We start from the raw sequence: 25,922 nt of genomic DNA, 5'->3' as shown, positions 1-25,922 counted from the left end.
GATCATTTTCCTCATCATAATCGTATATGTGGTCAAACTTATCTCAAATTTGAGAAATTTATGAGTGATTAGGTAAACTTTAATTGAGGGTCGTTTTCTTGATATTTGACATCTTGACCAAATCAATTGTTTTATACAGTAGGTCCTAAATTGCATTTGACCATGATGCAACATTGAAACAGATTTTGTTTTGATACTTATCTTGAAAAGTTTTCTTTGAATTTATAAAAAGATAGTCGGCACTTCATAGTTAAATGCTAATGTTATTTATAAGTTGAAAAGCAACTAAATAAAGATCAAAGTTTCATTGAGGCATTTAATCAAGCAGGAACAATTTTCGACCACATGCACTCACTGTCAAGAACATCAAAACCTGCATCAAAATAGTGATCATACACGCGTCCTGGAGCATCCATGTGGGCCATGATGAGAGAAATGAAGAACAAAATGGACAAACATTAAGGAATTGTCATGTTAAAAAGTAAGGGATTTATGAAGATTAACAGAGTAAATAATTATAAATAGATAGAAGAATAAAAAAAATTCAAAGTTATTCAAACTCATTTAAGCGGAGTTTTTCACAATTTGCTAACTTTTATGTATGTTTCAAATCCGCGGCCACGCACAGAGTAAAAAATCTTAGTTTTAAGGGTGTGACGTCGGTGAAAATGATATGATAAATTTCAGAGTAAGTTACTATTCAAACTCATTAAGTAGTCAAATTGTTTTACACACTAAAAGCAAATTACAAGACTACATCTTAATGCCTTTTGTTAATATAAGCAGTATTAAGGAGCAATCCCAAACCACCCATAAAAAACAAGAAAACATTGGTGACAAACTGTTGATAACTTTCCCACTTGAAGCACAAACCAAGTTTTACAAACCTAAGAGTGTGCAGTTGAAGTTGAAGTTAGAATACAAGTGCAACAATAATCTGGTATGATATACAGAACAAGACTGTCACCAATCAATGAGCCAATTTCTTAAGGTGATTAAACATCCTTTGTCTGATCCATTGCCGATCATTTGGCAGGTATGCCTGGATTGAGTGATCATAACTGCAAGCCAAAATTATATCTATTTAGCAACAAAAACGATGTTTCATGTAAAAGAAAAAAAAAGAAAGGAAAGCTTTGATATTCATGTAGCCTGCACATAGCAAATATACACCAAACGTGTGCAATTTTGACCCACTTACTTATGAAAGAGTCAATCTGGGTTTATTTTTAATCTAAAATGGGTTAAACAAAATGGTATAGAGATATAAACTGTTAATGGGCCCCCAAAGTATAATTCTAGTGCATAATAAGATCTAGTCTTGGTTTTGTAATCCTATTTTTGCATTAAAAAAATAGACCTAGGGGATGAGTCACTTTATTCAAAGATGTAGACTATTATACTAATAGACTAACTTATAGTCTTGTTTTCTAATCAAGATCAATGCAATAGATTATATAAAAACAAAAGATGTTTTCATGTGATCCTGCCACCTCTAGCATAAAGTGTGAAAATTGGGAATTTTGAAATTAATTTATGCATTCAAAAAACAAATTTATGCGTTCAAAAAACAATGTGGACTAAAAGACAAAGTAATTCTAAAATTCAAAGATCACCAAAAAAATAAAATTTGCATAATATTCTTAATAGCAACCGACTAATACTTTCATATATACTCACATGCCTTGCACATTCTCACTCATCTTTCTAGGGCTTTTAATAATAATAACCAGCCATTGTTTCATCAATTTAAGTATGCAGGACAAAAAATTCACGAATTTAACTAAGATAAAAAGGGGTTTTAAAGTATTAAGTTTTCATTGTTTTAGCAGTTAGTATTTAGTAATGAATAATAATTATTAAGAATAAGAACACATACACTAAAGCACTCAAGTCAGTAAGGCCATCAATGAAATTATAGAGATCTTCAATGTCATAAGAGATATTTCTCATTGCTGGATTCAATTCCTTGAGTTTCCTTTCATATAGTGCACATATACCTACACATGGCACATGAAAAATTTAGACAGTATTGCACACAGTAATAGATCAAACATATAATGAATGAAACTTGTACATACACAGTTTTTAGCACACAGTAGTAAGTTAAACATATAAGAATGAAACTTGTATGTATACACACTTTTTAGCACACACTAGTAAATTATCATTCTTGCCATCCATGATATGTACAAAATAAAAATAATCTCTTAGTAAACTTAAATTTTTGTCACCAGTATCATTGAGCATCTACCTGGTAAAACAGCTAATCGCCACGCAAGCTGTTTGTGCAGTTTATGAATATATGAGTAAATACTCCAAAACAATAAACTACAACTATTACAGTGCTAAAGATTTCAAAGTAATTTAAACCTGCTGCGTGTATAGAAATTTATAAAACTATATGCAATTAAGTATGGGTTTAGACTATGCAGCATTCAAATGGCATTGGTTTGGATGATTGGATCTAAATAAGTTTGAATGATTAGCGATAGTCCTCTCCTTCGGAAAAAAAAAGAACTTTACAGCATTTAGAAATTCCACAAACACAAAGTTTAACAGATAAGGCCTTCGAGAGTGTCATGTATTATTGTGCAGCAAATCAAAAGCAACCAACAATCTACAAGTCATATTACCAAAGACATATAAACCTAGTAGGCTAGTACTACCAAAAGTATTAAGCATTGACTGGAAACATATTTTAATCTTCAGTTCTTTAAACTATACAAGAAAATGAAAGAGGATGACTAATCAATAGAATCAAACACAATTCAACATCAAAACCACTTCAATCTTAACTCCTGATCGCTAAACGGATTATATTTCAGACAATAAGTTTTACAGAAAACACATAAAAGCAAATTATCAACCCTTTTGCCACAAAAACCTAGTGCAAAAACAATACATACCATCCATTGCTTGACTTATTGACTCGTAATCCATAAACGTCCTAGTCGCCCGGTTATGAGAGGTCTGCATGAGTATAATTGTGTGCTTGTTGCTAGCCTGCACTCCAACAAAGAACAAAAAATAATCAGCACGAGCAACAAAATGCCAGAAACGTAAAATCACATATCAGCTCGCTAGCATTTCATATCATTCAACATAACTTCCCACACCAAAATCCTACAAATTAAATCAGCATCAAAACTGTTCACAACTATTTATAACAAATCATTCAGATCATCTTACAAATAATAATTACTCAACCATCCAATCACAGCTGAAACTTTTAGCATCTACAGTCAACCACTCGAGCTGCAGAACACTAAGCAGTTATTGCAGAGAAATATCAGATACCGGTCCGGAACCGATATTTGACGGTATACTCTCGTGCCATTAACAAATTAACATTGTGCAACTTACAAAACACTAACAATTGTAGCAAGTAGGAACTGATTTAAACACTAAAAGCTAACAATTAAAACTTAAAAAACTGACATCTGGAAATTCAGTGATATATCGGTCCAACATCGGTCAAATAAGAAATTTCATATAATATTTATACATCAACAGAAACATCTCAAGCATTAGATAATGAAAGTAACAAAAACGCGATAGCTAGGGTTTACATGACACGAATAAATTGCATATACAAATATCACGAGAACGCTTCGTAAATCAATTCATATAATATTATCAAATTATATAATGATTGTGAGAGCTCACCATTAGAGATTCGCCGTGGGTTGACCGTTGACCGGAGCTATGAGCAGTGCGTCTTCTTCTTCGAGTCTTTTGAATCAATGAATCAAAAAGAAAAAGAAGAATTGCTTCCGGTGTGGGTTCTTTTTAGCTTTTGGAAAATACAGTAGTAACCCCATGGTTTCAATAAAACTTTAAATTGGTCCTCTTATGCTTTGATAATGCAATGTTAGATCCGAACATAAGAAATAAAGACGCCGCTAACGAGAAAATTCGGGTATTGAGTTAGGGGCTGTTTGGTTCATTCAGATCTGAATGAACCTCTGTCCCATTCAGCAACAACAACAAGTCTGAATGATTCAGACCTAATTTTAACCATTCAGATGTTTTTCTGTTTGGAACCAAACAGTCTGAAGTCTGAATGAATCATATGTTTACATCTGAATGGTTCCATTCAGATGTAAACAAACAGCCCCTTAGTTACAGAAAGAAAAAGTTAGTGGATTGTGACGGTTATAATATTAGGAGACGGTTATAATATTAGGAGGATTTGTGTGATACATGTCTGATTATCTAAAATCGATATCATATGTGTTGCGTGCATTGAAACACAACATATAAACATATTATACAGTCTTAAACAAATATACAATAATTGGTATTGTGAAATTGTTATAACAAAGAACTTGAAACAAATGGAGTATTTAATATTTTACTTTTTAAGTTGATTTTTAGGGTTAGCTTAGGATCCGATTTTAGGTAGTGACAATCTCTAACTATTATATAAATTATGTACATGTACATTCAATGCCATGAGAAACAGGTTGAATCGACACCGATCAAACAACATAAGTATCAGTATTGGTGTGGGTATTATCGGGACCGGTAATTGTATAGTTTTTATCGTTCACTTGTCGATCTCTTTTAAAATATCAGTACCGGTGTCGGTATTATCAGACCGATATCAGTATTTATTTTTTATGATTTTCGATCAATGTAAGACCCTGCCATAACGCATGAGTGTGTTTGTTAGTTTATACATATAAAGTATACAAATAGAACTTACTATTGACTATCGAACGGTGTTTTACCATTGAGATTTAATAAATAAATATATTTATTTCTTACCTATTTAATCTTATAATAATCGGAGATGTAGTTGAAGCTCAAATTACCTATCGGTGATTGGACCATGTGACAATATGAGTGCTGACTAATTTATTATCTGGTTTGGTGTCAATGTTATAACCCGATATTGATAGAGTTCACGTTGACTCGCAATTGAAATTCACAAGTATCACCAACCGTCTACGCATCGTTTTAAATATGTTTTTATATCATAAAATAGCATTGGCTACACGATTGTGTTGTTACTATTACAAACCTAATCGATATCAACCGAATTTCGCTTAAGCCCACGCACATAACCGGTTGTTTCTTATTATTCACGGAACCAGGTATCACGCACAAAGACCCAATTATAAAAACTGTCACCTCCACCTCCGGCGACCGGATTATTGCTTCCTGAATCAGTTTTCGCCACCGATCGAACATCACGGTAACTTTTAATTCTATTTCTAATAACTATATCTTAACTCGTTTATTGAATCCGGATATTTAGGTTAAAATTGCGTTAATTGAAACATGAATCATCACCTGTTAAAATTTAGGGTTTTTTCTAATTGTGCGTGCTGCTGTTTATTTTGCGGTTAATCGGTTTAGATTGAAACTGTTAGGTAGTAGTATTCGAGAATGTAGAAGCTTTGGTTTTAAATAATTGCTTCATGTGCTAGGGTTTGCTTCTGTTTATATAAAACTTAGGTTACAGATGCAATATGTTGGTTTGGTTTTATTACAGATGGAGCTCATTTTGTGACGTTAGAGCGCGTTTAGGTCTAATTTGTTTGTTATGTGAAATGTTTGGTTGTATTAGGACATAATGAAACTCGTGCCATAAAACTCTATGAGTTTTGTGTAACTGTTTCTTTCTGCATTTATGGAGAATGTAATTGTCATTGTAAAAGTGTTTTAAGTGGTTGAAGTTAATGAAGCTCGTGTCGTATGAATGGAGGCAATGAATCTGTGTACAACTTATTTGCTTGTTACAGGCTAACGGCTTATCGCGTTTTCTCGTACTTGAGTTTTTGGGAAACGCATGAAAGCTATTTGACGGAAAGATGAGTTCTTTTTCAATTACACGGAAGAAGACGCCTTTTCAAAAGCACCGTGAAGAAGAAGAGGCGAAGAAAAAGGTAAGATTCTTGTGAGAATCTGTTAATGTGTTTATGTTTGCTTTGTTAGTAAGAATTTTAACAGATTTGTTAAATGGTTATCTGTGTAGAGGGCTGAGGATGAAACAGCTCGTCTATATGCTGAATTTTTGGAGTCCTTTCAAGGAGATAGTGCGTCCGGGTTAAAATCGTTTGTTCGAGGTGGAACGGTTAACCCGGATGACAAAGTGAAGTCTGATACAGGTCAGTTTCTGTTAACAGATCCTTGCATGCATTTTCTAGTTTGGTTATTTAATATTAAGTTTTTGAGTGTGATATTGTTTTGCGCATATATATGGATAAATGAATGATTTATTTTTTATGGACACATTAATAAGCAAATGGGCCTTTTATTCATGCACAAATCGCAGGTGGAAATTCCAAAGATGTATCTGGTTCAAAGAAGGGGAGTAGGTAACAAATGCTTTTGATTAACTATATGCTACAATGCTCTCTTATTATAAGGTTTTCTGAATGTAGAACCTATAAGGTGATGGTGTCATCAGACTTTTGCTTATTTGTTTAGGATGATAGTTTTAAGAAGCTAGGAGACTTGTTATATGTAGCTCATAAATTGATTCTATTTAAGGCCCGTTATGTAATAATATCTTGAATGTGAAACAACTATCAAGTTCTCATTTTTATATTCATATAAGATCTTCATGGCCTGAAGTGTTTGTACACATTCTTGTGTCCTGACCGAAGAATTAACTTTTTGTATAATATATTAATATGTAAAGTTTGGATTCTGGCTTTTAACTATCTGTATGGAACTATGGGTATATTTCATAACTGGGATTGAGCTTGGTAGGGTTTAGGTTTTGCTCATGAAATTTTTTGGTTGGCCCTGGAAGGCTGGGGTTTGCCTTGCTACTCCCCAAGTTTGAAAACTTTGAAAAAAAGCTGTGTTCTCAAAGACCTTGGATTTGGGCTTGTATAAACATGACTCTTACCTCTGCTTTTCTAGGGTTTGCTCGTTTGTGCTCCTATCAGTTTATATAATAATAATAATGATAATAATGATGATAATAATAATAATAATAATGACATAAGGTCGATCTTTCAAATGACTTTGCAGTTAAATTTTTCTATAGGATTGATAGACAAGGCTCATTTATGCTTACTGATTTACTAACACCTAACCACTCTAGGGTTGTACTAGACTTTACTATGTAGTCTTTTTTTCTTCACCACATTCTTTTAACAATCTTAAATCAAGATTTTAGTAACCGTTACAAGAATGTGAAGGCTGCATGCTTTTATAGTTAAGAGAAGTAACTAAGTCGAGCTTCTTGGTTGGCCAGAGCCAGACTAGCCTAAAGTATCATTTTTCTTGTGAATGTGTTTGGGTTGACGTGTCTTAATTCTGGTCTTCATATAAAGCATTCTGAAGTTCAGTTGGTCGCTCTTTTAACAGTTTTCTTTGTTTGTTTTATTCAATCAAGCAATATAATTTACACAAATGTGATGTGGATCTGAGGAAGATCGTATCAAGTATGGACGTGGTAACAGCACGTAAAGTGCACTGATATTGTAATAACCATCGTATGTGATGTGGATCATTATCACGATGGATTCAATTTTTTTTTTGTAACCACCATTCTAGAATCTAGAATCTAGGTAGGGTATCATTGTGTGCATGTTTGAAGCATGCAGGCATGTACATGTGGTCTAGACCGTGCCTTATGTAGTGAACATTACACATCGTTATATTTCCTCTGCAGATATGTTCCTTCTTTCATACCTCCTTCTATGGCAACCAAGGGTAAAGAAGAGAAAAAGGTTAGTGAACAGATGAAACCTTGTCGACTCTTGTTTTTGTGATTTTGACTTTTTATAGTCGTTTCTAACGATCTTCTACTACTAACAGAAAGAAGAAGAGAGGCCAAAAGACAAAGGAAAAGGGAAGGCTAGGAATATAGATTTTTTTATGGAGGAACTAAAACGTGAACAAGAAATGAGAGAAAGGCGAAACCAAGAGCGAGAACAATGGTCAGATGGGCGTCACACTGCTACTTCAAATGTACGATATATTACTTGATAAGTCTTTTTCTCATATTCAATTTATAATTGCTGTTACACTTATTATATTTGTGTTTAAACTTTGTTTCAGTTATCTAGTCGGTTTGACGAGTTGCCTGATGAGTTTGATCCAAGTGGGAAGCTTGGGTCCTTAGATGATGGAGATCCTCAGACCACCAACCTTTATGTTGGAAATCTTGCACCTCAGGTCAGATTGTGAATTGTGATGCTAACACGGCGCTTAATTTGGTTAAGTAATGCAAGTTGACCTTTTTGTTTCTTTTGCCAACTTGTTCTAGGTAGATGAGAACTTTCTTTTGCGAACATTTGGAAGATTTGGACCCATTGCTAGTGTGAAGATAATGTGGCCAAGAACAGAAGAGGAGCGCAAGCGCCAAAAAAACTGTGGTTTTGTGGCTTTTATGAACCGTGTAGATGGACAAGCTGCAAAAGATGAAATGCAAGGTTAGGGTCTTTTAAAAATTATTAGCATTTCAACTTCCACATAAGATAAAACTGAAAACGCTTGTTGAAGGAAGAACAACTGACATGATTTGTAGGATTTGAAGACTGAAAATTTAATAGATTTTGAAGCGTAGTTGAATCATTTATGCAGCATTTAAATCACAAACTTTTGTTAGCTTCAGTGGTATTCAAAAGTTATTTAATGTTGCAGGGGTGATTGTTTATGATCATGAATTGAATATTGGGTGGGGTAAATCTGTTTCTCTTCCTTCTCAATCACTCCCTGCTCCTCCTCCAGGACAAATGGCCATCAGGAGTAAAGAGGTGGGCTACATTTTATATTTCTGAAACTGTTTTGTTAGCACAAGTATGCAATATGAAGATTATTGTAGATAACTATTTATAATGGTAATAGTAATGACTTTGCATGGGTCTTATGAGATTATGGTTGGAATGCAGGGTGCCACTGTGATCTTGTCAGGTCCATCTGGACCTCCAGTAACTTCTATCCCAACTCAGAACTCTGAGCTGGTAGGTTAATCTTGTATGCTACTATATCTTTGCAGAAAATAAAATTATTGCAAATGTAATAATATATAAACCTTGATGGCCAGGTTCTAACTCCCAATGTGCCTGATATAAACGTTGTTCTACTTGATGATGTTCGTCTTCGTAAAGTAATTGATACAATGGCTCTTTATGTTCTTGATGGAGGTTGTACTTTTGAGCAAGTTATAATGGAAAGGGTTCGTGGAAACCCTCTTTTCAGTTTCTTGTTTGAACTTGGTTCTAAGGAACACACTTACTATGTTTGGAGGCTGTATTCCTTTGCTCAGGTACACACTTAAGTCGATGCATCCTTGCACGTGATTGAAATACTCTGTACTTTTAATGACTAAACAGTAGCACATCAAACTTACTTTCTATACCAAAAAACATGTATTATTTGATTTAGAATTCACCTTGATTTAGAACTCAGTTTCTTGATTTAGAACTCACCTTGCAATCTTGTAATTTTTTACCCTTGATGAAGAATATGTTAAAAATGCTTAATGCATGTAATTATGTATATAACAACAAACACAACATATACTAGGGAAGCATAGAAATGTGTAATGACACTTGCCGAACGTGATATTATTCATGTCTATTAGTTTCTGGAATTTGAGATATTATGTTGAATAAAAGAATAATCTTTGGTCTCTCAAATGCAGGGTGATACTTTGCATAGGTGGCGAACTGAACCTTTCATCATGATAACTGGTAGTGGGAGGTAATAATTGTGCAGAACTATCTTGATGCTTCTAATCATTCATATGTTGTATCTACATGTTTCATGACTTCATCTTTATTTCTTTATTTGATTTTCGCTTAAAAATCATAATTTATGATATACCATTTGGTTGTGCAGATGGGTCCCACCTGCTTTGCCAGCAGGCAAAAGCCCAGAAAATGAGGAGACTGGAGCGACATTTGCTGGTGGAAGAAGCAGGGTACTATTTTGTTAACAATAACATATTCCTTTCAGTTAAACTTAATTCGGCTATATGCCCTGGAATTATATATAACATTTTTTAATTGATTTTTATATTGGGCAGCGTGTGGAGGCTGAACGTACACTAACTGATGCACAAAGAGACGAATTTGAAGACATGCTTCGTGCATTGACTTTAGAAAGAAATCAAATAAAGGAAGCAATGGGTTTTGCATTAGATAATGCTGATGCTGCTGGTGAGGTATGATGACATTAGAACTTACAAACTTGTGATATATTGTAGTGTCCATCTGTTGCTGAAGCAACTCAATTTGTTGCAGATAGTTGAAGTGTTAACCGAGTCTTTGACTCTTAAGGAAACACCAATACCCACCAAGGTTGCAAGACTCATGCTTGTTTCAGACATTCTTCACAATAGTAGTGCTCCTGTAAAGAACGCATCTGCTTACCGTACCAAGTTTGAAGCCAATCTTCCTGATATACTTGAAAGCTTTAATGATCTGTATAGGTCCGTCACAGGAAGAATCACTGCAGAGGCCCTAAAGGTAAATTTCAACCTGTTTTCAGCCGAACCGGTTTTAACCTGTTTTCAAGTCTAACTATCCTTTATCTACCAGGAACGAGTGCTAAAAGTTCTTCAAGTATGGGCTGATTGGTTTCTGTTTTCGGATGCATATGTAAATGGGTTACGATCAACGTTTCTTAGATCCAGCAACGCTGGTGTTGTCACGTTTCATTCCATTTCATCAGAAACTGAGGACAGGACTCATTATGATGACACTAGAGATGACGGAAAGATCAATCCAGATGCAGCATTGGCTATAGGAAAAAGTGCAGCCATGAAAGAACTGATGAGTCTTCCTCTTGATGAGCTGGAAAGGCGGTGCCGCCATAACGGGCTATCTTTAGTTGGTGGCAGAGAAATGATGGTTGCTCGGTTGCTTTATCTAGAAGAATCAGAAAAGCAAAGGGGTTATGAAGTCGCTGACAATTTAAAATATTCACAGAATTATCCGAGAGAAAGTAGTGTTGATACCGAGCCTGTGGGATTTTCAGGAAGGAATCAACCAGTGGAAGATGACATAAAGATTCCATCCTTAGCCTCAAAGATTCCAATCCCACAACCTGAGTTAAAACCTTTTCCTAGTAAAACGAAACCCGATTCTGTACTGCCTGCCTCTAAGTGGGCCAGAGAAGACGATGAAAGTGATGATGAACAAAAAAGCAGTAAAAATCTTGCATTGGGTTATTCTTCTTCTGGAAGTGAGAATGCCGATGGTGGTTTTAGTAACACGGAGGCAGTGGAGCCCACACGTGTTCTCACGAGTTCTGATAGTGGACTAAGTGAAGAAAAGAGGTATGCTTATACTTCATTTTAGTTGAAAGTGTTAGTTATTTTAGTTACTACTATGATCATGTTTGTTTGACTAACTGACTGTTCCACATGTGCAGACAAAAGTTGAGGCAGATTGAGGCGGCTTTGATAGAGTATCGTGAATCCCTGGAAGAGCGGGGGTTAAAGAAAGAAGAAATTGAAAAGAAAGTGGTCGTGCATCAGAAACATTTGCAGTATAAATATGGCTTAACGGATGCCAGTGAAGATGCATCAAACAAGAGTGCGTTTTTAACATGGCTTGGATGTGTTTTTTCGTGACTTGTTGAATATATTGATAATAATATATTTATATATAATGACACAGGAGGGGCATCATCGGCAGATAGAAGGGAGAAAAGAGAGGATTCACGTGAATCTTCTAGAAAGCGTCACAGAAGTCGTCATGACAGTGAAAGCCCACCGAGGAAATCAAGTAGAGACCGGGAGAAGGGTAGAAATTATGATCCACAAATTGAAAGAGACCATGATAGAGATAGATGTAGAGACAGAGAGAGGGACACCAGGAGAAGATGAACTCAGCTTGAACTCTTATGTGTGATGAATCAAGTAAGCTAATATCTTTGCCCGTTTTGACTTGTTAGAGATTAAACGCAACCCAAATTAACTTATTCTAGTTGGCATCATAATTTTCTCTTTGATCTCGTGTTTAATGTTTGATAAAATTGCAGGTTTTTCATGGTTTAGCTCTGCAAACAGCAGCCTGATGTGGAGGATGATAAAAACCTGAACCGCAGTTTCCGGATGGTGGACATTCTGGCATTTTATGTGGGTGATAGTAACAGTGTATGGGATTTTGGTATGATTAATAGATCATATATGCTGTAAAAGACACGGTAACCTTCTCTTTTTTGCTTCTTGTAACGAATCTGAATGTTTTGTTCTGCGTACAAGAAATATTTTATGTCACATCTATGTTTCTGTTAGTTTATGCTAATTAGTTTATGCATTCATATAAATGTACTTCCATCCAACCATCTCTCCTCTGTTTTGGAAGGCCTTTTATCACGGGTTGTAGGTTCTTTTGATATTCAAATTCTCTCTGATAACCGGGGTTTGAGAAGTGCGTAAAAAGATGTTATACGCTTCAGAATCAGAATTTTTATCAACCACTTGCAAAGGAGGGTTAATAGCATGGTAGTTCTCTGGTAATTCGTACACAAGGAAAGCTGCATATGGTGTTTCATGTGAAATTTGCAGAAAATACCAAATGTTCTAGAGATACAATCAGCCACTTGTCCAAATCTGTGAAACCACATATATATTGCATTTAATAAAATGTTAGAATTTGACAGGTAGCATATATACCCAAGACTTTTAAATGCAAGTGTTCCATGTGTTAGAATCCATCTCATATATGCGATCAGTTAATATGAGGACATGCTCACTAAAAAAAGGTTCCGTTGGACCTTTTAGGGTAGCTATCATGGGAAAACTTAAAATATACGAGAAAACAACTTTTAAACAAGAATTTTTTTAATTCTTTTTATATCTTATTAGTATTTGCCAAAAACAAAAACAACAAAACTATATGTAGTTAGCGAATTACATATATGTAACTCATAAGCTACATATTATTATGTACCTCCTATGTGATGCATATATGTAACTTCTTGAGATACAATTTTTTTTATTTACAATACTAGCCTTATAATTCAAAGAAATGATATATACACACACAAACACATGAATTAGGCTAGGAAATAACAAAAGAACCTTGTTTCGGGGTTGGAGTCCCAATACCATTCGTTTTCTTTCAAAACCGCTTTTGCAGGCAGCATTAGACATCTCTTCCCATCTTTGGCCAGAGAAAACCACTGAAAATTTACAAAATATACAAGTACTTGTGACCGAAAATGTATCTTTTACAACGCTTCACGTAAATATGATAGAATGGATCATTATGATAAAATATACCTCTTCACCAGAATTGATTAAAAGCCCCTCAGAAAGAATGTGATACAGTTCCTTCTTGGTTTTCCATTGCACATCATCTTTTGACAACTTAATTATTTCTTCATAAATGGGCAACTTTTGTTCCCAATATGTCTCTGTCTGGTATAGGTTGCATGTCAACCTCATGATCATCAGTTAGCACTTCATGTTCAACCTATAAAACACAATGTAAACAGTACATAAATCATAGAGAAAATAATGTAAGTAAATAAATTGTTGTTTGTGAGCTTACTTTCTCCAGGGGGCGAAACTCGATGCTTTCTACTAGTATATTTGAACACCACTGAGTGTAAAACATAATTTCAAGATCAACGCCTTTTTGGTGACTAGTAAACTGATACAATTCAACCGTCAACCATCCATCTTCTCTCTTGTCTGATACGAACAAATAAGACTTATCTTCCTCCCCTTCCAACTTGTATGAGAGACCTATATATTGTTCATTACTATTCTTCCTTTTGAACACAAGGTTTACAGTGTACGTGATTTGTGGTGACAAGAATTGCGTTCTGACATGTATTTTGAAATTTTCTTTAGATGGTTCATAGCAGCCCACTGCAAATCTGCATAACATATGTATAAGTTATATACTTGCATACAACTAGAGAAAAAAAGTGAGTAGGAGGAGAAATGTCACCTTGTAGTGTATCTAGGCGTGCATATATAACGAGGAGATTTACTTGCAGTTGAAGTTAAACATGCTTCTATAGATATCATTTCACAATGATCTCCATTCGTATTGCATGAAAACCACTGTCCATCAAACAAGTTCACAATGATATCATTTTACTATTTTGGGAATATGAATAAATGTGAGAGTGTGTCCTTTACCGTTTTGCCCCCGTTAACGAGGATCCCTTGAAGGAGTTTGCTTTCTGATCTATACTTCAAATTTGTCAATTTTACTCCTTCATAAAGCTCCTGATTTTCAAGTGCAGCCTCAAGTTCTTCCACAACACGTGACATCATTGGCCGTTCTTTACGAGATTTATTCAGACATTTAAATGCAATGTCCGAATATATATTCAAAGACATCTGATCTATCTGTTGTTTCAGATCATCAAGGATAATCTCTTGTAATTTATTCTGCTCGTATATTTTTTCCCACACAGGCACCAGAATTTGACTCTTGCTATTTCCAAAGCATAATCTGCCGAATAACACTTCTAATAATAACACGCCAAAAGAGTACACATCAAACTCTTTCGTTAGGTAAGAAGTCTCCATATACGAAGGATCACAATACCCATATGTGCCAGCAACTTGAGTGATCATACCCGTGTAATTCTGATTAGCAGGCGCTATCTTTGATAATCCCATGTCAGAAACTCTTGCGTTCCAGTTTTCGTCGAGTAGGATGTTGGCACTCTTTATATCGCAGTGGATAATTCTTTCTGTAGTGCCCTTCTCATCATGTAGGAAACTTAGTCCTCTTGCAGCACCAAGGCACGTCTTGAGACGTTGTGTCCATGTGAAATCAGTGGAGTTTAAATGACCATCGAGGCTTCCCTTAGATGCAAGCTCATACACAAGGATCATGTCACCACACTCTATGCAAAATCCAAGGAGAGTGATGAGATTTTCATGCGTGTGACGATTAAGTATCGTGATCTCCTTCCAGAACTCAACGTCTCCTTGACCATATATACGATCCAAGCACTTAATAGCTTAAAGTGAGACAGCTCACCTTTATACACCTTACCAAAACCACCACGTCCGATGACTTTGGTTTCATCAAAGTTGTTGGTGGCTGATTTTATATCTTTAAGTTGGATTTTAAGATGTTCAAACTCCTTCATGAAGGACTCCATTATTTGTTGATCAAAGGCAGAAGTTAAAAAGTGATGTTAATGTACCTAATCAAGCATAATAAAACACATGATGATCAAAGATCGAAAAAGTCTTTAACCAGTCATAAATCGCAATCTTGATCAGGTGAGGGCTAAACACAGTTACACGTTAGCAAATCAAAAATTCAAAAAGAAATAGTGAACAGAGAAATGGGTTGAATAAGTTTAGATCAGTAGCATAAAGTGTATTTAAAATGCATAAAACCTCTTAAAATCACATTACTAAACACGATTAGCCGATTAGAAATATGGTATGTAGTTTTTTCATCAATTCGTAATTAAGTTGTGTGTTTGTAATGCATAAAAATACCCTCCAGCAACACTTTAGAATCTGTGGAATAAAGATTAGTATTCTGCAGTTTTCTCCCAACATTCTGACCAGACCCCTTGTGTCAAAATTTTATATAGTTCTGTGCAGGTGTCATTCATCTAATCCCGCAAATAGTATTAGTGTGTGAAGTGCTGCAAAAATCCCGACCAGGCGTCGATTAATCCCTGATTAATCGCTAATCCCCACCCCAGTGATTCATTTTGGGCTAGTTGGCCAATTAATCGGCCAATGGTCAAATCCGGCCAAAATTGCAATTAATCAGACTTAGTCGCGCTTTTCTGGTGAGGTTCCGGCCAAAATCGACAGTTTCCGATGAGACTCCGGCCAAATTTAGCAGTTCCCAATGAGATTCCGATCAATTTCAGGCCAAAATGTATATGTGTATATTAAAACTGAAAATTATACATTAAAGGCGGATCCGATTAATCGTGATTGATCCCGATTAGTCGCTAGTCCCCACCTCACCGCCCAACTAGCGACTAGTGATTTTTACAAACCACTGAGTGTGTGCATATTGGGAGGGCTCACGAGAAAACCACAACGTTACTAAAAAACCGAGAAAACTACTACTAGCAAATCATTAATGTTTACATTTCTTTTAACTGTATTAGAAATGTAATATATATATATATATATATATATAAAGGTTCAAATAAGAATAAAGAGTTTCCTAAGAATGGTAAAAACCAACAAATTTTTGACATTTGGCATTACAAATTATGGTGAAAGAACAATTCTAGGAAACTATGTCGGTTATAATGATGAAAGAGTCATTTTAGGAAACTATGTCGGTTATTGGTAATTTTAAATCTCAACCATTGATTAACATGATCCAATGACTATGATTTATTACTAGTCTTCCTAGAAAACTACTTATTTTTAGGATAACTCTCCCCTATATATATAAGAGTTTCCTAGGAATGATATATATATATATATAAATCACGAAGTTACATATATGTAATTTCATGTCTCTTTAGGTGTTGGTAATTCCGAACCATGTTTACAAGTTGGTGAATATGGGAGGACCTAAGCTGACATGTTGGTCAAGTTGGTTTAGTTTCCTAATTGTAATATGATTATTATGGTAATGTCTTGGTCACCAAGTTAGGGTTAGAATATAAATATAGGGCTTGGTTAGAGGTTTAGATATGTGATCAATAGAGAATTATTGTAACGAATTTTTGAATCAGTTTTCTCTTGCAATAATAAAGTGTTTGATCGATCATGTGCCTTGATTGGGGACAACCGATAAAATTGGAACAATACAGAGAAGAATAGCATGACCCCTGCACAAGAATGACACATAATATATATATATATATATATGTGTGTGTGTGTGTGTGTGTGTGTGTGTGTGATTTTGTGAGCTACATATTTATAATATATATAAACGAAACTTTTAAAAGCTCTACGGTTGCTCCCTAAATTTTCTCAAGTCACCAGATTGCTTTATATGTAAATGGAAGATTCCTGTGCATTTGACCCGAACTCATGAAAATGGGTCTCACCAAACCCAGATAACTCTTAAACGGGTTATAACATCTAATTAAATTAAAAATTAATCTTACAAAATATTTGATTTGAAAATCCTATAAAATAAGCAAATACTAAAAATTAATATCCGATTTTTTTAAATAGACTATATATTATTTATAATTAAGAAACTATTTAATAGTAAAAAAATAAGCGGGTCATGGGTCACCGAACTCAATAGCTTCAAAACGGGTTTAACATATCTTTATTTGTGAAACCCTTTCAGCGTGAAATCTTAAGTATATTATTAACTTTCTTACAATAAATAAAATTAAAATCCAAAAATTATATAAATATTAAAAACGAAAAATGTAAAACAATCCCTCTAATACAAGGATAAAATCTAGTATACATATATACTTATCTACCTCTACATATTCTCATAAAGTAAAATAATTATGGACACTTGTTAGCTTTTGGTTAATTCTCACAATTTTTTCCTCTCTAAAACTAAGATCTTAATTGACCCTAATATATGCAATAAATCAATAATTATTCATTTTCCTTTTACAATTTATTTATATTATATCTATATATTTATAAATATAAATATTAACATATTATTTTACTATATATTCCGAAATACTTGGTGAAATCCAAAAATCAACAACAAACTATGTTTTTCAAATATCGAAAATAATATAACTTCAAATATTAGTATTAACAAATTTACTATGTATATTGTAGAAGATTGTAAAGAAAAACAAAACTAGAATATGTTTTCATTTTACAAAGTAATTTTTTTAATTATTAAATTATAGATATATACATAAAAGTCGATCTGTATTTTTAAAATCAATCCATTTGCATATTATTATTATTATTATTATTATTTTAAATTATCATATAAATTTATAAATTATAAATATATGCTTTAAATCTATCAATTTATTTTTCGGTTAATTTAGTAAAATGTACATATGTTAAAATGTAAGGACAGTATATACGGATCACTTTAAGACATAACAAAGTTTATCATATTTAATTTCTTAGTTTTTTCTATCAAATTGTTTCGGGTTTTTGTGTAACTTAAATTTGATTGTTATGGGTCAAAAGCTTGTAAATTGATTGTTTGGTACAAGTTAACTACATTTAGGTCAAAATATGTTACGGGTCAAAAATGGAAAATTTGAGTATTTTTAAAAGTTTGAGAATGCAAATAGATTTATCGTCAAATTTGTTATGGGTTTAAAGTGTTGACTTGTAAATGTCAATGAATGACAGTTAGAATTTTAAACATGATTCGGGTTTCAAATTTATTTTAAATGACATGTTTTGAAATAATCAAAAGGTTCGGGATTTGACAAATTGACTATTTCTTCCCTCGACTGTTAAAATATAAGAAAATATTGCGAACACTTTCGATATGCCACCCCCATGCCTATCAATGCTTCTTACGTTTATCAAATTTGAAATATTTATGTTAGCATTAACTTTTCCTTCAATTGTTATCAAAACGTTGTATAGGAAGCATGCCATGCAAAACTATACTCAAATGAAACAAAATATTTACAAAATTGAATGGGTTAATATGTTATTCTTTATGTTGTCATCATGACAAAGTCGAGAAGCACCTTGAAACTTATCAAAATCTTTTTCATGGTGTAGCTCAGAAAAACATAATTCTTGAATAACATCAATCGTTACAATTTAATGTTCTCATTTTCTTTAATGGGTGGTAAACTGATAAATATATCAATAAATATAACGCTCATTTTGTGTTTAGGCTGAGTGGTTATAACTACTATCGTATGAAAAGTCATATTTCCAAAATTGGTTCATAACCAAAATTCTTTCAATTATACATATATGACACTGAGAATGAAATTTTCAATAGAAAGAAGTATTTTCGGGTATGTTTTTGCACGTGCATTTCTATTAAGTTCATTTAAAAAAATCATTTTGTAATATAAATAAAATCAATTTATGAGCACATAGTATAGACATAAGCATATATGTAATACATTTTTTTTCATGGACGCTTTGTAATTATTTGTTTTACTTGTTATTTTATAATTTTAATCATCATTTGTGTGACACGAACTTTAAAACTAGTTAACCTTATAAAAAAAAGATGTAAAAACAGTTTAAAAAAATTACCTTATAAAAAAAAGATGTAAAAACAGTTTAAAAAAAGTATTGATTGGTGAGCATAGTTTTTTTGGTTTTTTTTGTATCTTTATATTTTCTTATTCTCTATATGTAAGTCAAATATCCATGTATATGAGACCTCTCTCTCTCTCTCTCTCTCTCTCTCTCTATATATATATATATATATATATATATACACACACACACACAAACATATATACATATACTAGTTTTAGTGGTGTATACTGTGCGCACATGTAATTCATGAAAATCTAATATTTATAAATAATCGATATACAATAAACATATCAAAGGCCATTAATATACAGTCGTCGTACAATAATCTTTAAAACAATTTTAAAATAAACAATACACTTTTATTTTCTAAAGGGTTTTCAATTTTAACAGAAATTAAGTAAACCGAAAAAAAAGAAAAAGAAAATACCCATAAACTTTTTATCAATACACTTAGAAAAGTTATTTAACGAATATTTTTGTTCGTACGTAGGAGTATACTTTATTGTTTTAATCTATCCTAAGATAACTCAAATCGTAAATCATACATGTCTGTCACTGATTAATTAGACCTTAAAAAGTTTGATTGTGTAAAATTTTATATGACACAATTTATAGACTATTTTTATGGGTACTAATTGATATGAGAGATACGAAACAATATTATCATATTACGTTTATTTTTATATATAACAAAATGTAATGAACAATTGAACATACAAACATAATAAAGTTAAAAAATTCCAGTAAATGCATATGTCTTGAATAAAGTTTTTTATAAAATAAGAGAGAATAGCTAGAAGTAGAGAACTCACTTGATGTGTTCGTTAACAGAAGATTAAGAGCGGGCGCTGAGGTTACGAAAGAGACGGAAATATGAACTGACTGACTGTCTATCACCTTGGTTCAGAGACATATATATACTGAAATCTGATAGTGGGATATATTAATGTTGTAACTTTAAGCCGAATAAGTCTCGGGAACTAGAACACACATGCAAGTTGTTTGAAGCAAAGGTTGACCGTTGTTCATAGGTGAACACTTAACACCAACTCACGAAGGTGTCTGTGAATTAGCAATTGAAAAAACAATATGGTTGCATGGTCTCCAATGATCAAGGGGGACTTTATATAAGTTTAAGCCAAATAAACAAGTGTATACTATGATAAATTGAACCTGCTAGTTGCTTGTGTCAGAGGCGATCAAGCAACTAAACAATGGTTTTGAGTCAAGTTGTCGGTTGCCACACCTATTTAATTATTTGTTTATTAGTAAATGAATTCAACGCAAAACAGTGTTTTGATTGTGGAAATAAAGAGGAAGCTGTGCATGATTTTTTTTTTTAAATATAAATCTTTTTTCATTATATAGAAACATAGATATTACATCAACATAGCAGGTAGGCGGGCAACAAGCTGCGCCGCCACCACTTTCTGAATTGCAAACCCTAACCTGCTAAAGACATACCCCTGCCCCTTTGGAGTCGACACATTGCTATGCATAACCCGTTGGACCCTGGTTAGGAAACGGATAGCTTCCGGTGCCAAGGAGCCAAAGGTATCAAGAGCCAAAGGGACAAAAACATGTTGGTTCTCTTCGCAGACTTTACCATGTTTCTCCACCTTCTTCGTTTCAGCCATTTTCATTGTTTGCCCTGCTACAAACTCATTATCCCTCAAACCAACTAAGGGAGATACCCCTGTGAGGTCAACACAAGCGTGTTTTCCCCCGGCCCAACCAAAGACGAGCAAATCTGCCGGTCGTAGAGTGGATCTCCCTTCCGTGGAGTCTGTAAGGAAGTTTACGGGGGCTTCCTTTTTAGCTGATATCCCAGCTCGCCTTAAGATGTCCCAAAGAACGTCCCGCACCCAATCATATCGGTATTTGAACCCAGGCATCTCCTTGCAATGAACCGCATGCTCTCCGAATTTATCCAGGCAAGCCTTACGGCAGATCGGACATGTTTCGTCTTCTGGGTACATTGGGACCATCAAACGGTACTTAAGAATGGCCCTATACTCGACCACAGACATGCTTTGGCCCAAGCCATCAATTGGGATAACGGTCAGAAAATCTTGGGCATGAGGACCTTGTAAGCATTCAATAACCGCCTTATGTCGGGGGGACAATCCAAAAACTTCTCCCAGGCTCTGAGCGATTTTTCCAAAAAGGGCATTCGCCAAAGTTTTTTGAGGCTTTGGTGGGGTGGTGTCCATATTAGAGAAACTGCCAATGTCAAAGTCTGGGAGAGTGCCATTTATGCGTTCCAGGGCCTGCACGTAGTCTAAGTCCAGGTCGACAACTCCGCTATTCCTTAAGATGTGATTCTGTAGCTTCCAAGACTGAGCCCTCGACGCTACAAAAGCGTAAACCCCAACATCATGAGCCGAAAGAAGGCCTAAACCCCCTAAGCGCATCGGTAAAGATGCAAGTCACCACTGAAGATCACCAAAGAACGAGCCTCCACATACAACTATGTCTTCGATGGCTTCACGAAGCCCCTTATCAAAACAGGATACCGCATCATCCATCATATGGGGGTGACATGTTCGTAACCCAAAAAGCAACTTAGCAACCCCCATGCAAGACCTAAGCAGGAGGAGTTCGCTCTGGGGATCCCTAAGGCAAGGTAAGAGTTTCATAAGATCAACCGCACGAGATGCTCTCCGCCTCGCCAACTCCTTAATAAAGTAGGGATCTCGACTAACAGCCCCTCCAAGGAGCTTTACCCCTCTCTCTGGTCTACCAATCCCACTAGGGAAGAGCCCATCTTTGACTTTCACCCCATTACACGCTGGCCAAAAAACCTCGGTTTTCTTAATATTAAGTTGCAGCCCCAATGATGGCCCTTCCGAGCTGATAATGTCTAGAGCTTTAGCGACTTCGTTGGCACCACCAATAATAGTCCCATCATCCAAGTACCAAGCATGAAATGGGAGGTTACAGTCATTTTGCACCCGGAGAACAAGAGGGTGTAATGCTAAGGCAAAAAGGAGGGGCCCAAGGGGGTCTCCCTGCTGAACCCCAGTAGTAGCCCCTATACAGTCATCACCAACGTACAACCTAGCCGGCTGGGCATAAAGGAACTGGACCCATAGATAGATAGACGGGCAATGATGATGAACCTCACGGAGAAGGGCTGTGCGGTCGACCATATTGAAGGCGTTGGAGAAGTCCACGGTAAGCATAGCTAAAGAACCGTCCGCGTGAAAGGAGTTAAGAAACCGGTTCGCGCTGTGAAGCACCGCCTCTGCCCCATTAGGGGTCCCCACCCCAAACTGAAAGTCCCTAAATACTGAGTCATTTCCTTCCCAACCATCTTCATAGCCACTTTAGAAACCAACATACGCCAGATTGCCCCACAGCAATGGGCTGAATTCCATGATTTGACACAAGTAATTATTTTGTATTTTATACTCATTTCATCTCAAAATATGAATTATAATATTTTATTCGGTCCAATGAAACGTCAACTTCAAAAACATATTAATCATATTTCTTATTACATATTTAATCACTTAAGTGTACTAGTAATTTCCTAAAATGGTGTGAACTTTATAACTTATAGGGGGCATTCGATCAGGTATATATCATAAAAGCAATATAAATTTATAAAAGCAATATAACTTATACTTTATATTTAATCACTCAATTTATAATAAAAAAACACACATTTTTATAAATTTCTATTTCATAATTTATAAAAAGTGAGTATAAAGCAAAAATTATGGAAAAATCTTCAAGAAGAAACTTAGCAAAGGGAGCACTTACAACAATAAATAAATAAATAAAATTTTGGTTTTTTCATTGACGGTGGGCTTATATTCTTGGGAACAAATGATGACTTTTAACGTAGTATGAAAAAGTCTTCATTTTAAGATAAGACACGTTAATTTCCTCAATGCTTATTCAAAAACAAAAGTTTTTTTTTAATTGGTGACTCACGTACGTGTAGAAAAAGTCGCTACAAGAAATTGAGGATATGCCTATACATGTATTGGTGACGGGGGCTATAGTGCCATCGTTGATTAACTATACGATAAAACTTAAATTTTCTAGCTAATCACACATCTATTTAAAAAAAGTATTTTTCACACTATTAAGTTCACCTCTTGTGTTCAAAAAACACAAAGACTAAATCATACCTTCTTGAGTAATTAATTATACATAAACAAATTTTAAAAGTTGGTGTCACATACCCACAGCACACAAGTGACCCTTATTGGTAACTTGGTGGCGATTGGTTGCTCAACCTTTTTTTTAAATGTTGCATTGTGACATCCAACTGATGTGCTAGCCATGACCTTGATAAGCTAGGCAACAATTACGTAATTAACTATGGGGGGTTTGATTCGCGAAGCATATAGAAAGATGCAGACGTGATTGATTGAATTATGAACAACTGTAATAGGTATAACCCTATAATGAATAAAGATGGTTTGTATTATGTCAATTCGTATCACATTGATTTCGTTTTCTTAATTAAATGTGTCGGTGTGATCGTTTAGGTAGTATCAGTGTTGCAAAAATCGCTAGTCGGTGGTCGGGCGGTGGCGTGAGGACTAGCGATTAATCGGGATTAATCGGATCGGACTTTAATGTATATTTTTCAGTTTTATACATACACATACACATTTTTATATGTAATTTTCAGTTTTATACATACGCAAACATATTTTAGCCGGAAATTGGCTTGGAATCTCGCTGGAAACCACTAGTTTTTGCTGCAATCTCGCCGAAAAATAGTTGATTTGGGTCGGAATCTCACCGGAAACCACTGATTATAGTCGGAATCTCGCCGAAAATCATCGATTTTGGCCGGATTTGACCGTTAACCGATTAATTGGCCGACTAGCCCAAAACTAATCAGTGAAGTGAGGACTAGCGATTAATCTGGGATTAATCGGTGACTAGTCGGGATTTTTGCAACACTGGGTAGCATGAACGATTTTCATTGATCAATGCCAAGTATAGAACGAAGATTAAAGCTCAAGAAATAATCTGGATCACGGGTTTACGGGTTTGGATATGCGTTTGGGACTCTATAAAGGAATATAATATCATAATTGCACGTTAGTCCTTGTACTATAGGTATAGGTGTGGATACATAATAGGTTAAAACTTAGTTTAGGGTGTATTTTGAATATAATTCAAAGTTATTTTGGTAAATAAATAAATATAATAAACAATAATAATAAAATATTAATAACCCGATAAATGCGATATTTTATTGATAAAATTACCCGAACATAAAAGCTAGTCGGATAATGGCTAAGGAAACAATAACGAAAAATCCGGATTGTTACACTCCCCGTCCACCTAGGTCCGCATCTGTGTATATGAGTATGTGAGAGTCACCCTTAGAGGTTTGAACTAAGAACCACATGTTCATGTTTGATCAGTCAAGTTGTCGGTTGGCACAACTATTTATTAGTAAACGGATTGAATGCAAAAAGTTTTTACCTTTGGAAGTTAGAGCAAGTGGTACATGATTTAACACCAGTATTTTGTATTTACACTCGTTGCATCTCAAAATACATATTTTAGTTTACTTAATTTGTTCCAATAAAACGTCCACTTAATTCTAAAAACTATTTATCATCATTTAATTAAGTGTTCAACTTGTAATTTTCTAAAATGGAACGCACTTTACATAGTAAATTTAGCCATGTTCAGGTTAAAGTGGTTCACTAGAAGTCGATAACGAATGAAGATTTTTGAATAATGAATACGGTTAGCAAATGTTTTGAATACGGTAAATAATTATTGAAGATTAATGGCGGGTATCCTTAATAGTACAAGTAGAATTATTCTAACGAATCATACTCAAAATGTAACATAGTCATACATCATAATTCATTAAGATAAAAAAAATAAAAAATAAAAATAAAAGAGTTTCTGCAATATCTTGACAAAGCAAACAAAATGGTTAGTCTTTCCCACTAGAGAACCTATATGGGTCTGAATTCAAGGCCTTGCACAATAATCCCTTTAAGCGGCATGTCATAACTGGAGAATCGGAGATGTGTGGTAATCATTTTAGTTCTAGTACGTGTTTGAAATTCGGTAACATGTACTTCCATCCAACCATCGTTCCTCTGTTGTGGAAGGCCTTTTATCGCGGGTCTTATTGATGGGTTGTAGCTGGTTCTTTTTATATTACGATTCCCTCTGATAACCGGGGTTTGAGGTGTACATAAAAAGATATTGTATTCTTCTTCAGAACCCGAATTTTCATCAACCACTTGCACAGGAGGGTTGATATCTTTGTAGTCATCCGGTAATTCATACTCGTAGACAAGGAAAGCTGCATATGTTGTTTGAGGTGACAACATTTTGGAGCTAAATTTGCAGAAAACACCAAATGTTTTAGAAATGCAGTCAGCCACTTGTCCAAATCTGTGAAAACACACATCACATGTAATAAAATGTTATAATTGAAAACATACACTTGTATACAAGAAAAGAGGCTGGGAAATAACGAACTTTACGAACCTTGTTTCGGGTTCAGAATTCCATTCCCATTCGCTTTCTTCCAAAAACGCTTTTGCTGACAACATAAGACTTTTCTTCCCATCTTTAGCTAGAGAAAACCACTGTAAATCAATATATATAAGCGTTAAGTGAACACGCGATATGTCTTCAAATATGATAGAATTGGATCATTCTATTCGAATTTACCTCTTTACCGGTGTTGATTAGAAACCCCTTACAAAGATTATAGTACAATTCCTTCTTGTTTCTCCATTGCACACCGTCTTTTGACCACTTGATTATTTCTTCATAATCAGACGGCAATTTTTGTTCCCAGTATGTCTCCGTGTCTGACACGGATTCCGTGTCAGCCTTATCA

The 25,922-nt window shown here is 34.6% G+C and overlaps 2 protein-coding genes and 1 non-coding gene across 3 annotated transcripts; 2 read left to right on the top strand and 1 right to left on the bottom strand.

The window, feature by feature from the left end:
- Window positions 1-771: 771 nt before the first annotated feature.
- Window positions 772-3,797, bottom strand: LOC143635200 (enhancer of rudimentary homolog). The gene is made up of 4 exons (XM_077103083.1): window positions 3,670-3,797; window positions 2,910-3,006; window positions 1,880-2,000; window positions 772-1,061 (listed from the first exon to the last, which is right to left on the bottom strand). Exons 1-4 carry the CDS (start codon window positions 3,670-3,672, stop codon window positions 971-973), a joined length of 312 nt encoding a protein of 103 aa, XP_076959198.1. The 5' UTR covers window positions 3,673-3,797; the 3' UTR covers window positions 772-970.
- A 1,330-nt stretch (window positions 3,798-5,127) lies between these two features.
- On the top strand, window positions 5,128-12,225 carry LOC143635255 (protein RRC1-like). Its single transcript, XM_077103135.1, has 19 exons — window positions 5,128-5,203; window positions 5,754-5,897; window positions 5,987-6,119; window positions 6,287-6,329; window positions 7,640-7,697; window positions 7,786-7,938; window positions 8,029-8,145; window positions 8,237-8,402; window positions 8,614-8,726; window positions 8,862-8,933; window positions 9,017-9,238; window positions 9,617-9,675; window positions 9,814-9,895; window positions 10,001-10,138; window positions 10,218-10,442; window positions 10,515-11,254; window positions 11,350-11,513; window positions 11,598-11,839; window positions 11,962-12,225. Exons 2-18 carry the CDS (start codon window positions 5,823-5,825, stop codon window positions 11,804-11,806), a joined length of 2,769 nt encoding a protein of 922 aa, XP_076959250.1. The 5' UTR covers window positions 5,128-5,203; window positions 5,754-5,822; the 3' UTR covers window positions 11,807-11,839; window positions 11,962-12,225.
- A 4,431-nt stretch (window positions 12,226-16,656) lies between these two features.
- Window positions 16,657-16,760, top strand: LOC143635268 (U6 spliceosomal RNA). Its single transcript, XR_013154023.1, has one exon. It is a non-coding gene; the product is annotated as a U6 spliceosomal RNA (small nuclear RNA).
- The last annotated feature ends 9,162 nt before the right edge of the window (window positions 16,761-25,922 follow it).

The sequence above is a fragment of the Bidens hawaiensis genome, unplaced genomic scaffold (assembly GCF_021521415.1).
Source record: "Bidens hawaiensis isolate Kalapana, Puna unplaced genomic scaffold, B.hawaiensis_p1.1 tig00007413_1, whole genome shotgun sequence".
NCBI classification, from domain to species: domain Eukaryota; kingdom Viridiplantae; phylum Streptophyta; class Magnoliopsida; order Asterales; family Asteraceae; genus Bidens; species Bidens hawaiensis.
This window is presented reverse-complemented; position numbering and strand designations above follow the sequence as displayed.